Genomic DNA, 14545 nt, shown 5'->3' on the forward strand with positions numbered 1-14545 from the left:
ACAGGAAGTTCTGTTATTATCTGTAGACAAACATGGGGCAGACGAAGAGGGCTAAGATGTGACACCACCCCTGTCCTCTGTGCATGCAGCATCAGATCCGAGGAGGCATGGAGCCCGAGAGGACAGCGCCGGGTTTATCAGCTGATCTGGGTGCCGGAGACCCGACGGGTGGATCCTCCAAACACGGGTCCACCACGCAGGGCATTTTGTCTGAGAGCCAGAGCTTGGTGGAAAGCAGTAACATCATAAATGTGAGTATCGACTGGTTTCTCTCAGCGTTACATCTACTGTAGGCTTGCTGTGTGGATGACTATGTTGCTGTTTTGTACAAGTCTGAACAAAATGCTAAACTCTGAACTGCCTGGAGTAATTACAGTAAACAGATTATTTTACTATTTGTGTCACAAATATAATCTATAATGTAAAATATCATGTAATCTGGAGTGGCACACGATGAAACAACTGGGTGTTAAAATAAAGGATATTTTTCCAGGACTCTGGTACATGATTCAGAGTACAGATGCATGTTTCCTGAATGGGCCTGCAGTCAATTATAAAGGCATGGAACAGTGAACAGATAAGAGTGGCAGTGTTTTGATTGATGTTTGTGTATTCCCTTGATGCAGCTGACAGGAAGGTCAACAGGAAGAATCAAAGAGATGCAGTGATTTCCTGCTGGGTCGTTAGCGGGTCTAATTATGCACAGTGTATACAGATTGTATATTGTACATGTCATAGTTTGAGTGCTTCTTCCTACCAAGTGTGATATTGTACAAGTGTGGAAAAGACAGTTCATCTAGACATGCCATCTAAACCAACTAAAATATGTATCAAATAAAATGTTATTTTGTTTATTCCTATCATTATTTTTCATAGAGACCACAATGGATTTAAGCTGGTACCTGAAGTCCTCTCCCGGTGAACCAGAGATTCGGTTGGTACGAACTGTTCAGCAAGTTCTGGCATGTCGATATCAACCAGCACAACTCAGTGTCACGGCTACGGTCAAACAGCTGGAGGAGGCGCAGGTATGTACAGTACTTCTTCTTTTTCTTGGTTATCACTGATGTACTGTGTACAACAAGAGCTTCATTTTGGGGCAGCTGTAACCTTTATTTTCTAGATAGGAACTGGACATTAAATATATCTACGTTACATATAGTCGTAATGTGATTTCAATGCACGATGCAAATCCGTGAAGCAGCGAGACCGTGAAAGGTGAACCGCGTTATAGCAAGGGTTCACTGTACAACAAAATGAATCCAGATTTTTATTATGTTACACAAAAAAAGCGATCACGTCCGATTTGTCTTCTGTAGGAATTCAGTCGCCGTGTGCAAGAACAAGTAGCTACAATGAAAAATATGAGCACTACCGGGGTTTGTGACCCAAATACCTTAACATGCGCTGAAGGCCAATGGAGTGCAGCGCTGCTTGACGCCTCAGCTACAGTGCAGGTCAAAGCAACACAGCTGGATCAGGTCAAGCTGTATCACAGACAGATGAAGATCACCAGAGCTTTCCTGGAGGTCATCGGTGCAGAGAAGGAAAAAATGAGCTCGTGAGTAATCTTGTGATTTGTGTCCGCTGATTTATACCCTCATTACTTTATAATATTTTTGTGTACATGATATGTGGGATAATAAAGGTCTTTCGCAATGGATTTCTTTAGAAACGCTTTGGGAAGCAGTGCCCTTCAAGCGGAGAAACTCAATGCTCTGCTGCAAACCATGGAGCAGAAGAAAGACATAATGAAGGACTTGCTCTGCTTCAGTAGCCAGTTATCAGTCCACTTAAGTGACGCTGAAAGTTCAGGTGCTCTCCTTGCTCAGCTTGGTGATGTTCAGGAGGAATGGAGGCTTCTGGAGGGAAGCATCAAAAGAGCTCTGCGGCACGCCTCAAACTCCTCTTGCCAATCCTCGCTTCTTTTGAAAGAAGCCGAACAACTGAAAGCCAAACTTGACGCTCTTCAGAAATTCAACTGTCAAAGCCTTGACGGTAAAAGTGCTTTAGAGTTTGTTTGCCTGACCACAGACCTAAAACTGTACAACCAGCTTTATCTACATTTACAGTTCCAGTCAGACGCCCTCATCAATTTCTCTCTGGGTCAGAAAGAGAAGAAGGAGATCGAACGTAATCTTCGGGGATTGGAATCCTTGCTCGCGGTCACCAAGAGAAAGTTTGACTCTTTCACATCCGGCTGTGGCGTCAATTTTTCCACTAAGATCAACAAGCATCTACAAGACTTGATCGTATGGGCCAAGCAGGCAGAAAACCACATCATCATTGGGGAGAAGTTAGCTCTTTTCCCCGAGGAAGCTCGCATTCAGATCGTTGAAATGAAGAAATTTCAGACCGATATTTTGCGTAGACGGTCCAAGATGCGAGTACAAGTTGAAGAGATGAAAAATGTAGTCTCTGATATGGAAATGGAAGATGGTGGCCAAGTATTGAAGACAGTAGAAGACCTGTATGGAGCCATTTCTGACAGCTTGGATCACATTCTTGACACTATGAAGAAAAATCTCAATGACAGAGAGAACTTGTTGTGCGGGCTTGCTAACATGGATGCCTGGCTAGCAGAGACACATGCTGAAAGAGACCCCTGCACCCATGTGGAGAACGTTTCAGGAGCTAACATCGGAAAGCTGGAGAGCGAGCTGAAAAGTCACAAATTAGCCACAGTGGAGATAGAAAACCAACTAAAACTGCTGGAAGCAATGTTGGAAAGTTGCAGGAAAATCGCCACTGGGTTGAGTCCGGGAGAGAGCCGCTACCTCGTCAACAGACTCTCAGGCCTGTGGACAGAATTAGACGGGTTGCTAGCTCAGGAGAAAGCCACCAGCTGGGAATTAGAGGAGGTCATTCAAGAGAGGACCTCTTCAGATGACGAGTTGTCGACCGTCAAGGCCAGCCTGAAGCAAATTTCGTCTGATTTGGAGCAGCAGAAGTTCCCTTTGACGCAAGAAACCCTTTCAACGGTGGCACGTTTGAAACACATGCTGATGGAGCATCAGTGTGAGGTACAGGAGCTTCAGCATTGTCAGGAGGCTAAGCGAAGCTCCCTGCTGTGCTCTATTGGGGAACTGCAAGACAGGTGCAAAACTCTTAGTATAAATGCCTTCGAACAAGACAAATATCTGCACCTGAGGAGACAGATGGAGGAATCTAGAGACATCGCCAAAGGGCAAATCGAGCATGCCCAAAACAAAGCGATCGGTGTGGGTGAGAGGTTTAGACTGTGCCAAACACTCCTGGTCGAACTTCCTTTGGTCAGGACACAATGTCAAGAAGCGGCGGACCAACTGGAGGCCATAGCTCAGGAGATACATCCAACCGAGCTTAATTCAGAGAGGGAGAGGATTCACCGCACTGTGGAAACTTTGGTCGCCTGGGAGCTCTCTGTCACAGATGATATCAAAAACCTGGAGGCCAAGCTTCTGCTGGGACTGCAATTCAACTCCGAGCTTCCTGCCTTCATAGAGCTGTTGCAAAATACAAGGGAGGCGCTGAAGGGAGCCGAACCAGTCAGTCCAGAGGAAAAAGCTATAGATGGTGCTCTACGACAATCCTGGGTCATCTGGCGAAACATGGAGTCTGGGATGCGAGTGTTGGAAGGTCTGGGACAGAAAGAAAAGCTCAACCTGAGAAACTACAAGGAGCTGTACTCTCTCAGAGATGCAGCCATGCAGGAGTGCCATGCACAGATGGTAAGTTTAACTTATTCATACTTTTAATTTGCAGTTCATGTTTTTTGGGTTGTTGTTTCTCTAAACTTTGCTTGATCATGTGCCCAACAGGTCGGTCTATCCCAGGCTAGAGAGTCCTTGAAAGACTATCAGTGGGCGGCACAGGGAGCGTTGGGCTTCCTTCACAACGCCGAAGCAACCTTCCTTTCAGCTCCTGGAGGGTTTTTGGATTGTACCGAGGAACAAAGACAGACCCAGCAGGCTTTAGAAGCTCTCGAAGATGGATTTCAGGCTCATATTTGCCACATCGTGGAACGGGTCCCTCAACAAACCTGCCTCTCCCGCCCAAAGACCGAGCAGCTCCACATCGGCATCCTCAGCCAGCTGCAGGTTGGAAGAGGTGTACTGGAAGCTCAGGCGCAGCTCAGGCTGGAGTCCCTGCAGAGGTACTGGGCTGATTTTGATTCTTGAAGGCACCTCTTTAGACCTTTTCGTCCTCTGGTAATGTGATTATTTCTGTGTCCTTATGCTTCTTCCTGTCACAGGTGTGAAATAAGTCAACAAAACCACAGAAAGTGTCACGAAGACATTTGTCAGCGTCTCTCGGAGTTTGAACCCAGGCTCTCAGATTGTGCCGCAGAACAAGTGACGTCATATGACAGATGTGTTGCCCAACAAAGGAGAGCGAAGGTATGTTGGCTGGAGCATTATTTTGCTGATGATAAGCAAGTCTGCGTATTGAATCTACTCGGACCTTTCACTTTATTGATTTTGACAGTTTGAAATTGTTAGCTGCTTGGCCGTGCTCACAGAATCGGATGGAAATGTTGGGAGATCTGACTTTGGTTTAGATCGAAATATTTTGATAACTGTTTGATGTCATTTTGTCATGTTCCAGTGGATTTTACAAAATTCTACTTTGGTGATTTGTGATGGAATTTCTTTTAGTGTGACCAGCAGGTCGACAATATTGGTTTTGAGGGAAATATCTTGTAAATTATTAGATGCCTTACCGCAATATTTTGTTCAGTTATTCATTGTTTCCAGACATTTATTGCCGGATTTTTGCTTTTAAGTGCTGGATAAAAAAAAATTAGCATGTTAACATGCAAACTAAGATGGTGAACATGGCAAATATACTAATAAAAAAAAAAACTTACTAAAAATCAGCATGTTGTGATAGTGAGTATATTAACATGGTAGCATTAGCATTTAATCCAAAACACCACTGTGCTCAAATACAGCCGCTAAGGTAGCCCTATGTTCTTAGTCTTGTTGAACCTGTACCAGTACCACTGATATCTGGTACAGAAAAGTAGTGCCACATTTGAGTAAAAATTTAACTTGATTTCATCTCTTCACAAAGCTTCTGATGGAAGAACTCCGCAGCCTCGCTGGGAGGATAGAAGACCTGCGGGCCGGATGTCCAATGCAGGGTTGTGGAGTTGGAAAGGACGGTGAGCTCGGCGCCCTCTGGAGGCGCTGGGTGTCGGTACGACGGGGCGTCAGCCTCCTGATGGCGCGCACAGAACAGAGAGGAGAGGAATGGAAGGACATCAGGACAAGTGTGAGCTAAACTCTCCACAATCCTTTCATGCATATATTGATGCAAACAAATATATGAATCCTAAATAGAAACATTACACAACAGTTTTAGTGTTTAAGAAGCTTTTCAAGCCGAGTTACCAGAGAAAAGTCATCTACAGACAATACTGAGGATTCCATTTTGTTTAGATGGAGCAGTGTTGCAGCTCTCTGACCAGTCTTCAAGCTGAAGTTCCAGATTCCTCCACGGTGAGCTTCATTGAAGAGGAACCCCAGGAGCTTCTCACCCAGGCTGAGATGCACCAGGCGGGCTTGGAGCAGGAGCAGCAGGCGTTAGCATCCCTGGAGCATCGACTGGAGCACGCCCTGAGCCTGTCGACTTCCCACGAGCCCGTCAGCCCCGGACATGTCGGGAAAACACTGGTGAAGATCCAAGAGAATGTCAGGAGGTGGGTTTTTGTTTTTAATACACATGTGGAAAGAGATTACTCATTTATGTCGCACATGCTGAGAAGATGCTGTTCCCTTAAAGCTTGAAAGAGAGAAACCTGCTGGTTGTGGCTGCCGCCCAGGCCGAGGAGAGAGACAGGCAGCAAGTCCAAGAGGAGATCGGAGAGGTTGAGAGACATTTGTTTTCTATTCTTCCGGCGCTGGAAGCATCTCCGAATACGAGCAACACACAGGTTGGGATCATTTTTTTTTTTATGCCTTACAGGTTTAAAATGAGAGATTTTGTAGAGAAGTAGATGAATTAACACCAAAAGTATGTCAGTCATGCGTATGTAAACAAAAATAATCCTCTTAATTGTATATTGTTGGTATTTATCGACTATAAAATTGTGACGTTTTCAGTAATTTTATGATATGCTCAGAATAAGTTTTACTTACTGTCAGAGATTGCTTTGAAGTCCGTTACAGCCCAGTGGGAAACAAGAACTGTGTTGACAGGCCCGTTTTTGTCGATAGCAGACACAACCTTGAACTGGAAAACAAGTAACAACTTGGATAAGGAGTTTAGTTTTAAACTTCTGACCCCAGACTCCCAGTCTCACTCACACTGTTTCCTGTGTTTCCCGTTATTATTGTATGTCCACACTGACAGGAGCTCAGAAAGGACTTGTCCTCCCAGAAGACCAAGCTTAAGTGTATCATGGACGGCGTACAGAGCCGATACGCAGAGATTCCCGCTGATATCGGAAGGGTGATACACGAAGTTGAGTTGTCTCTCCAGAGAGCGGAGGAGAAGGTGACAAGAAGTAGAGCTGAGTCCATCCATGATGGCACATACATCACATCCATCCAGGTTTTGTTTTTTTTAAATGTGTTTTTGTGTATGTGTGTTAAACAGATAATGGAGAAGAACAGCACAGTTGGAAAACTGGCTTGTAGAGTGAGGGAGCTCGGTTTTGGCCTGGAGAAAGTGAAAGTATTGCTGGAGCAGAGAAGTCCAACAGTCAGTGAAGCTCAAAATGTCCTGAAGGTGTGTGTTTGTATTGTTTCCTTTTTGTTTGGGTGTCCGTGAGTAAATGTTTCCTGGTCTATGAACGTCTTGTTAGCTTGTTTTATCACTTGTTACACACTCTCACACTTTCTTATCCACACATTGTACTAATGGATAAAGTTTTTTTTTTTTTTTCTTTCATCACTTTTTAATTTCACATTCAATTTAAACAGTTTGCATTACTGACTTTGAGGTCAAAATCAAGCCGCAACCAACAGTGACGTCACCCGTTGGTTTATGAACGGCCGTTATGAAACCTCGAGTACGGATTTTGTCCGAATATGACATATGACTTGCGTTGCTTGCTCTGCAGTGTGTGTGGGATGAGCTTGACATGTGGCACAGCAGCTTGATGGTCCTGGAAAACGAGGTGCAAGATCTCACCGATGACCAGCCGCATCAGGTCCAGCTTCTCATCGAGCAGCTCACGCAACCGCTTCAGCTCTATCAGGACGCAGCGCGGATGGCTGAGCAACGCACCGCCTTCCTCAGCAAGGTCCAACATACAGACTTCTGTAGCTATAGCTACGTATAACTTTTAGTTCATCGTGCTGTTTGATTGCAGGAAGGCCTGTGCCACTTACATTTTATGTATTCCTTTTTTTTTTTTTTTTCATGTTAGATCCCGGCCTGTCTCCAGGAGTTTAAAGACATCCTGTGCAGCGCCACCTGCTGGTTAGATGAGGCCCAGTCGTGGCTCAGCGCTCCCTGCTCATTCACAACAGCCAGAAACCTCCAGAATCACGCAAAGTCCCTGCAGGTCAGAAACAAGAGAGCTAACATCGGTTATTGGTTTCTGAAGACCCGTGTTAACTAACTTCATGTTTTTTTTTCATTGGTTGGTTGGTAAATTGATAGATTTATTTTTCTTAATATTTTAATTTAGCATTTATTTGTTTGCAATGATTTATATGTAATTAATATATATGTAATTGTAGAATGTTTTTCATACCCGAATAACATTTTGTATTTTGCTCTTTTTTTCTTTTCTTTTGAGTTTTATTCAGTATTTAATGCCCACATTATAATATATTATTGAATATAATATAATAATATACAGCCTTAATAACTCAAATTTTTGTATCACAGTTGGTCCTGGAGGACTCTGAGAGGATCCGACACGCCCTGCAGGACTTCAGGCCAGTGCTGGCAGAGATCTCTGTTGTGTGTGACATCAGTACGCAGGAAGAGAGGCTGGACCAGGATGACCAGCAAGTCCACAAAATGCAATGCAACATCCTCGAGCCACTGGAGAAACTCCTGCAGTCTGCTGCAGTAAGAATATCCAAATTTCAGGTTGTCAGGTTGTTAGTGACCCCAAATGGCAGACGGATAAAACTGCCGTGTTTTCTTTTTCTAAATTTACAAACCAAGTCTGGCTATTTTGGGAGAAAATACACTTCTTCCTTTCACCACAAACGCTTCCATGTCAAATGACATCATAAATCATAATCAAAAATAATTCTCTGAGTTCTCAAAAACCTCCCAATTTCTGAGTGGGATGTTCTTTCTTTTTCAAGCGTTCAGGTGTATTTTCCCACTTAGAGGTAAAAACTTTCCCACTTTCCACTTGCTCATGAACGCATCGTTACACCCGAGTTCATTTTGGGGCAGACTGGGCTGAAACCAAAATTAAAAAAAAAAAAATCAATAAACACTCATACTTGATACATGTCAGGTTCCTGAAAACGTTTCTGTTCATTTCCGTCTCAGATGGTGGAAGCGATGGAAGCTGAGCTGAAAGCTGTGGAAAAGAACGTCTCGAAAATCCGAACGATTTTATCCTCAATGGACGTCGCTAACATAACGCTGACGGAGCATCTTCAGAACCGACAGGTAAAACGATTCAGGGACAGTTTTAACAAAATATGCAAACAGTTGAATATCAATAAAGATATAAACCCTTTAAACTAAAAAGGATTTGAAAGATAAATAACAACAAACCCTTACTTATGTGGTAATCTAGCACAGATAAATGCTTAAGAATTATTATATTTTTCTGTCATCCTTTCAACACAATGACTGTTGGCATCTTATTACATCAGAGGTTATATGACAGCCAACCAGCGTGTATAGATCCAACCTCAGAGGATTACATCTCATCCGCGTGTTTCCTTTCTGCCTGAACTTGAAGGTGATCCTGGACAACGTGCGCTCGATGCAGAGGATGTTGAAGGACATCGAGAAATGCAAAGGAGACCTTCACGTCCCACGAGGAGCAGAGGAGGGTCTGCTGGTCTTCTCCAGAGCCCAGCTGCTCCTGCAGCAGCTCGAGGAGGTGGCAGAGCTCACGCAGCAACAAGCCTCGCTGCTGGAGGTACGGCATGAAGTGTGGATCCCACTGCACGTGAAAAAAAAAAAAATAAAAAAAAAAAAGTCGAAGCTTGCATCTTTATCTAATGTTTGTTTACCAAACACAGTACGCTTATTCTGTGTCTTTCTTATTGGATCTTCTCACCCTTTTATATACAGTCTCTGCTCTCAACACAACCTTGATTATGGTTTTCATCAACCTTATTATTTCTTGACTCCACTTTTAACATAGAACAAGATTATGGAGGAGGGAGAAACAAATGAGGATCCAGGAATCATCACAGTCTCGGATCGTCCTGGAGAGACACAGGGGCCGTACGGATTTCCACACAGACGCTTAGTCCAGGTAACAATAATCACAATCATAATGTAGAATTCACCTCGTAACACCAGCTAATCAAATACTACTCGTGTAGTGCTTGATTTTAACAGAATTATCTTTTTAATGAAACCAATCGAACACTTCTTTTGATCATTTTATTCTTATAATCTGCAGCAGTACACAGTTTTAATGATGATGTACATTAAGCAAGAAACATCCGGTGAAGCTGGTGAATTCTTAAATTTCTATTTATTTCCTCTGTTATCTAAGATTAGTTGAACCTGCCTCTCCAAAAATTATCAACCTAAAAAGAATTCAAATAGGATGGGCAGGCTCAAGGGAATTGTATAATCTTAGCTTTTTGGGGAATTATTATTGCCCTACTGTTCATACCCAATACAAAGCACTGGTTAACTCTGGAATTTACTCTGAACTGTATGAAAAACATTCACTAGTTTCAGAGTTTAACTCAGCCTATAGAATTAGATTCAAGACTGTGTATTGCAATTCAAAAATGAATTGTCTTCCCTAATAAATGATGAATCATTTTCCACTAGATTAACATGTATTCCCTCCATTAGAGTCCATCAGTCAGCCTTTTTTCTTGTCATATATATAATTTGAAGCAGTGAAATTACTTCATCCGAAGATAATGCAATCAAATTTGGCAAGTTACGTAATACATTAAAGAGCCCGGCTGTAAATATAGTACAAATATATGTATTAGCGACTCCTGGTTGGAGTCTTTTAAAGGGCAATGTATTGTTCCATTTTCCCTTAACATCAGTTTTGATCATATATTCACCCTTATCACTAAAAGCAGGAGGTTTTTGAGCTGTCTAACTCAAATGAAGAGGAGGATGAGGAAGACGAGAGTTATCACTCGTCATCCTCTGACACACTAACATGCAGTATTCCTGAGGTAAATCTGAAAAAGTGATTACGTGGTCGGAGAGCATGTCTCTGGGTACCTCTGCCTTCTGGGTTTCATTCTAAAATGTCACATTTAATTCTGTAAAAACTCTCAAACTTATTTTTTTATTGACCATCCAAACTCTCGCAAACAGAATATTTAAGACTCAACAAAGAATTTTGAATAACAAATACTAATTCTGTCTTTTGGAATGAAACTCAACATTTCCTGGGACGACCTCTTCTTTTATTTTCCCTCCTTTATCTATATTTTGATTCACTTTGTAATGTTCTACTCTAACGCCACTACTTTTCCCTGCGGTGTGTAATAAACTAGCAGATCTTTGCATGCTGATATGAAGCTGTGTGAAGCGGGTCGTCCTGTTTCCTGATAAATCCACTCTGTCTCTGTCAGAAGCAGCTGCTTGAAATATGTCGCTCCTCGGGAACCTTTTTTCCTCTACACACACACACACACACACACAGATTGAGAGACCATCACGTGTGAACTGTATGTGTGAGATCATGGACTCAGTTTGTATTTACATGTTCTACGACTGATGTGTGTCAGGACCCGGAGGAGACGCTCAGCCTGTCAGATGTACACAGTGAGAATATGACTGAAATTAATCCTGAGCCAAATGTTAAGGTAAATAATTTTAGACCTGTATTTGCTTAAAAACATTTAATGCATGTGTTGATAGCTTGTGTTTGTGTATTTATACATTGTTTTAATTTTTTTTACATTTTTTTCTAAAAATCTTTTTTTTATTTTATTCTATTTTTATTGTATGCGTATTAGTAATGTTTATTCTTAAACTGCTTTGATGACTAAATGTCCCCACTGAGGAATTAATAAAGTCTTATCTTAATCTGAGGATTTTGAGCATAGCTCTCCTTATTAATTGAATTCTATGAGCTCCTGTTATTGTGAGTAAAATCTTTCCTTTTGTCTTTCAGGAACTGCAGAGTTTGGTTCTTCAGTTTTCTTCTAAAGTAGAGATGGGTTCAAAAAGTGCAGAAACCAGCCTTTTATCAGCGGAGCCCGGATTTGGATGTGAAAATGTTCAAGCTGGATTAATAACACCGGACTCTGAAGCTCATGTTGGCAAAGCATTTAGTCCTGAAACTGCGACAGCAGAGTCAGTAAACACTTCAGCCGTCACAGCTGCTGAGGACCAGTTTAAAGTCGCCGCTGCGGACCAGAACGAACCACAACGACCCGAAACCTCCGACGGCGACGCTCGCGTAGAGTCTCCTCAGGCAGCAGCCGCAGTGGAAGACACAAGACTGATTCCTTTAAGACCTATAACTCCATTCACTGCTAAAAGATTATCCACTGAGTTAACAGAAGAGGAAGGTGAAGGTCGGTCTCCGTCCGCCGCTGCCCGTTCAGATCAGGTGAGTGTCTGAAAATTAATAGTTTTAATTTCATAAAGGGCCTCAATTCTTTTGAGTGTCAGAACCAACGCAGAACTTTTTTTTTTGCTCCCACAGGCGCTCTCCTCCAACCAGCTGAGTCTGCTGGACGAGTTTGAACCGAGACGGAGTGAGATGTTCCCGAGTCTGAAGGATGCTCCAAGTCTGGAGGTAACCATGGCAACACAGATGGGGAAAAAAAAGAAAGTATAAATTAGATACACACACAGGCAAGCTGTTTACACAAAATAAATAAAAGACAGATTGACCTCCACTTTGAAACATAAAGAAAGGAGATAATTAGTGCATGTAGGTGATGTAAAATATATTGATAATTGATCATTCCAGTTATTGCACATCAGTGAAATGGATTGCTTTATGAGGGATGTGTATATGGTATATAAATATATATCATATAATATAGTATAAATGTACAGGAAATAAAATTGTATAAAATAAAATGTATGAGGTATCCATACATATATATAAATAAGTACTAACAATATTCTATTAAATATGATACAACATATAATATACACCCGACATCCGACTCAAAAAGAAGTGATGGTTATTATAATTAATAGATCAAATGTTAGTTTTTAAGAGAGGAGGACCAGCAGGCCGGCTTCCTCCTGATTCAGGATCTGTGTTTCCAAAGTTAATGGTATTCTCCTTGCGCTCTGTGCTGCCGCTCCGCTGGGCATCTCTGCAGTGTGCGCCGGGCAGACATCTGAGGGAGCGTCCGGGGGAAAAGGCCGAGCTCCAGCGCGCTTCTCGCTCCTCGCTTCGGGGGATAGCTCGCCTCCTGCAATTGGGCGAAGAACGCATGAGAGGAAGGCAGAGGAGTCGGGTTCACAGCCGCGGCCAACTTCAAGCTGCTCTCTGCAGACACGAGGTATCTCACTGTGGTTTCAGCTCCTTCTCCAACACACAGGTTTAAGTTGGGTAAAGTGCTTTAAGAGGAGTTTGAAGAAAAGTCCTGGTGGCTTTCAACAACACAACAAGTGCGAACAAATTCTCAACCAACTAATGATTGAACGCAGATATTTAGATCGCAATCACGTCCAGTTTGTTGTGACGCTTCTTGTCTTTGTAATTATTCCACTTCCTTGCTGTCGTATATTTGGTATCTTGGTTTTACAGAAGCTCCTCCAGGTCCTCCGGTCCCAGTTGGCTTTCGTCCAGTATCTTTTCCAAAATGAGCCAGAAGCACTCAAGTGTCAAGAGGATGAACGGGTACAGCTGGAAATCAGGGCCAAAGCGCTGCAGCAACGGGCTGTGGAACAGGAAGTGGCTTCTCAAAGGAGGCTCTGGGTTTGTAGCACACTTTTGCTGAAGGCCATTTTGAATTCATACATACGCAACATGTGCATTTTGGTTTTGTAAAAAAAAATAAAATAATCAGAGCCGAGGTGTTCACAGATTAGATGTTAAAGTGGATGTTTGGGTTTTCTGACTGCCTCGACTGCAGGAGTGGACCCGCTGGGAGGATAACTGTGGTCGACTGGGCCGAGTGCTGGATGAGTCAGAAGCCTTCATCAGCTGTGGGGAACCGGAGGGAGACGAGAATGAGGAGGAGTGGGTGCAGCTCAGACTCGATGCCTGTCAGGTACATCTTGTTCTCACTGTTTTCTTACTTATTCCTTCTCCTCCGCTTCATGTATTGTACATCATCCAGACTAGAGGAGCACTCGGGTTTACCAGGAGGCGGGGATCAGTTCACATTAACACAACAGGTGTCGTCCTCTTATAATATATACAAACTACAAACATACTGGGAAGTTATGTTTCACGATTTCCCTGCTTCGGTGAAGGTGAACTGTCGGTAGCTTTCACACAAATGTTTTTTAGTTTTTTTTTTTCCAGTTGGCATTCAGACTTCATCAAAACTTAACATGCTGTGGTTGCATTTTATTTATCCGTTGAGTTTCTCATGTCAAAGAATAGTTCACTCTCTTTATTATAAATAAGTATAAAAATGGATTCATGGGATTGTTTAAAGTTTGTGGAAAAAGAAACAGCAGTTGCACCAGATTTGCAGTTTTGTGTTTGTGTTGAACTTTTTTATTTTTTTTTTTTTTTAAATCAGCTTTTGTACTCAGTTATTGTCACATCTGCAGGCATGGCTGATCATTTAAGAAAGTAAGAATATATATATATATGATAATAAATGTGACATCAGAGATAGATGGCCACATGTTAATAGCTAGTTTTAGTATTTTTGTGTTCATTTCTTTGCATACAGATTAACTGACTGTTGTACACTTTCCCAACAAGTAATAAAGGCTTCCATGAGTGTCGTGGTGGGGCGTGTTATATTTCAGCCCGTGTTTTTCTGTGTTGATTTTCTTTTCTTTTTTCTACTTCCCCCTTACGTTTATCACTTTTGCCCCTATTCTCTGTCTTCTTCCCTTTCTTTTCATCACACGTCTCCTCCACATTATTTTTCCTCAACCGTTCGAGTGGAAACTTCTTCTCAACGGAAACTTCCTCCTTTTTGCTCTTTGTCCCTCAGCAAACACTCGTCCGGCTGGATGAGAGCGGAGCTGCTTTAGGACTGCTCCTGGATCAGGGGAAGGAGCTGCAGGCACAGCCGGGGTTTGCTTTCCCGGTCAGTCAGGCAGGAGGCGCTCTGGAGCTGCGATGGAGGAGCGCCTACAGGAGGACGGAGCAGGAGATTCAACGCTGCCGAGACATCCGGGACCGCCGGGCCAGGTGGGACAGGACCAATATAATAACTTCTGATTAAAGTAAAGACATCATAGTGATCTTTATTATCCATCAGCAGAGGATGTAAGTTTGAATTATTGTGTGAGCAGTTTGACAAATGTTATTGTCTGGAAC

The 14545-nt window shown here is 42.7% G+C and overlaps 1 protein-coding gene across 1 annotated transcript in view; it reads left to right on the forward strand.

Annotated features, from left to right (window-relative positions):
- The window catches only part of syne2a (spectrin repeat containing, nuclear envelope 2a), a 78451-nt gene that overhangs the window by 32822 nt on the left and 31084 nt on the right, over window positions 1-14545 (forward strand). The window contains exons 49-73 of the mRNA XM_069715441.1: window positions 90-255; window positions 877-1028; window positions 1320-1561; window positions 1673-3710; window positions 3801-4135; window positions 4235-4379; window positions 5056-5256; window positions 5424-5683; window positions 5767-5917; window positions 6337-6480; window positions 6583-6714; window positions 7049-7231; window positions 7358-7495; window positions 7825-8010; window positions 8449-8571; window positions 8870-9052; window positions 9281-9394; window positions 10194-10292; window positions 10854-10931; window positions 11243-11683; window positions 11780-11872; window positions 12414-12596; window positions 12845-13015; window positions 13173-13310; window positions 14217-14416. Coding sequence (XP_069571542.1) covers window positions 90-255; window positions 877-1028; window positions 1320-1561; window positions 1673-3710; window positions 3801-4135; window positions 4235-4379; window positions 5056-5256; window positions 5424-5683; window positions 5767-5917; window positions 6337-6480; window positions 6583-6714; window positions 7049-7231; window positions 7358-7495; window positions 7825-8010; window positions 8449-8571; window positions 8870-9052; window positions 9281-9394; window positions 10194-10292; window positions 10854-10931; window positions 11243-11683; window positions 11780-11872; window positions 12414-12596; window positions 12845-13015; window positions 13173-13310; window positions 14217-14416 — 6296 coding nt within the window. The remainder of the gene's footprint in view (window positions 1-89; window positions 256-876; window positions 1029-1319; window positions 1562-1672; window positions 3711-3800; window positions 4136-4234; window positions 4380-5055; window positions 5257-5423; window positions 5684-5766; window positions 5918-6336; window positions 6481-6582; window positions 6715-7048; window positions 7232-7357; window positions 7496-7824; window positions 8011-8448; window positions 8572-8869; window positions 9053-9280; window positions 9395-10193; window positions 10293-10853; window positions 10932-11242; window positions 11684-11779; window positions 11873-12413; window positions 12597-12844; window positions 13016-13172; window positions 13311-14216; window positions 14417-14545) is intronic.

This window comes from Brachyistius frenatus, unplaced genomic scaffold (assembly GCF_029030835.1).
Source record: "Brachyistius frenatus isolate BFR_SWC_R1_liver_20210118 unplaced genomic scaffold, ASM2903083v1 Contig_143, whole genome shotgun sequence".
Taxonomy (NCBI): domain Eukaryota; kingdom Metazoa; phylum Chordata; class Actinopteri; family Embiotocidae; genus Brachyistius; species Brachyistius frenatus.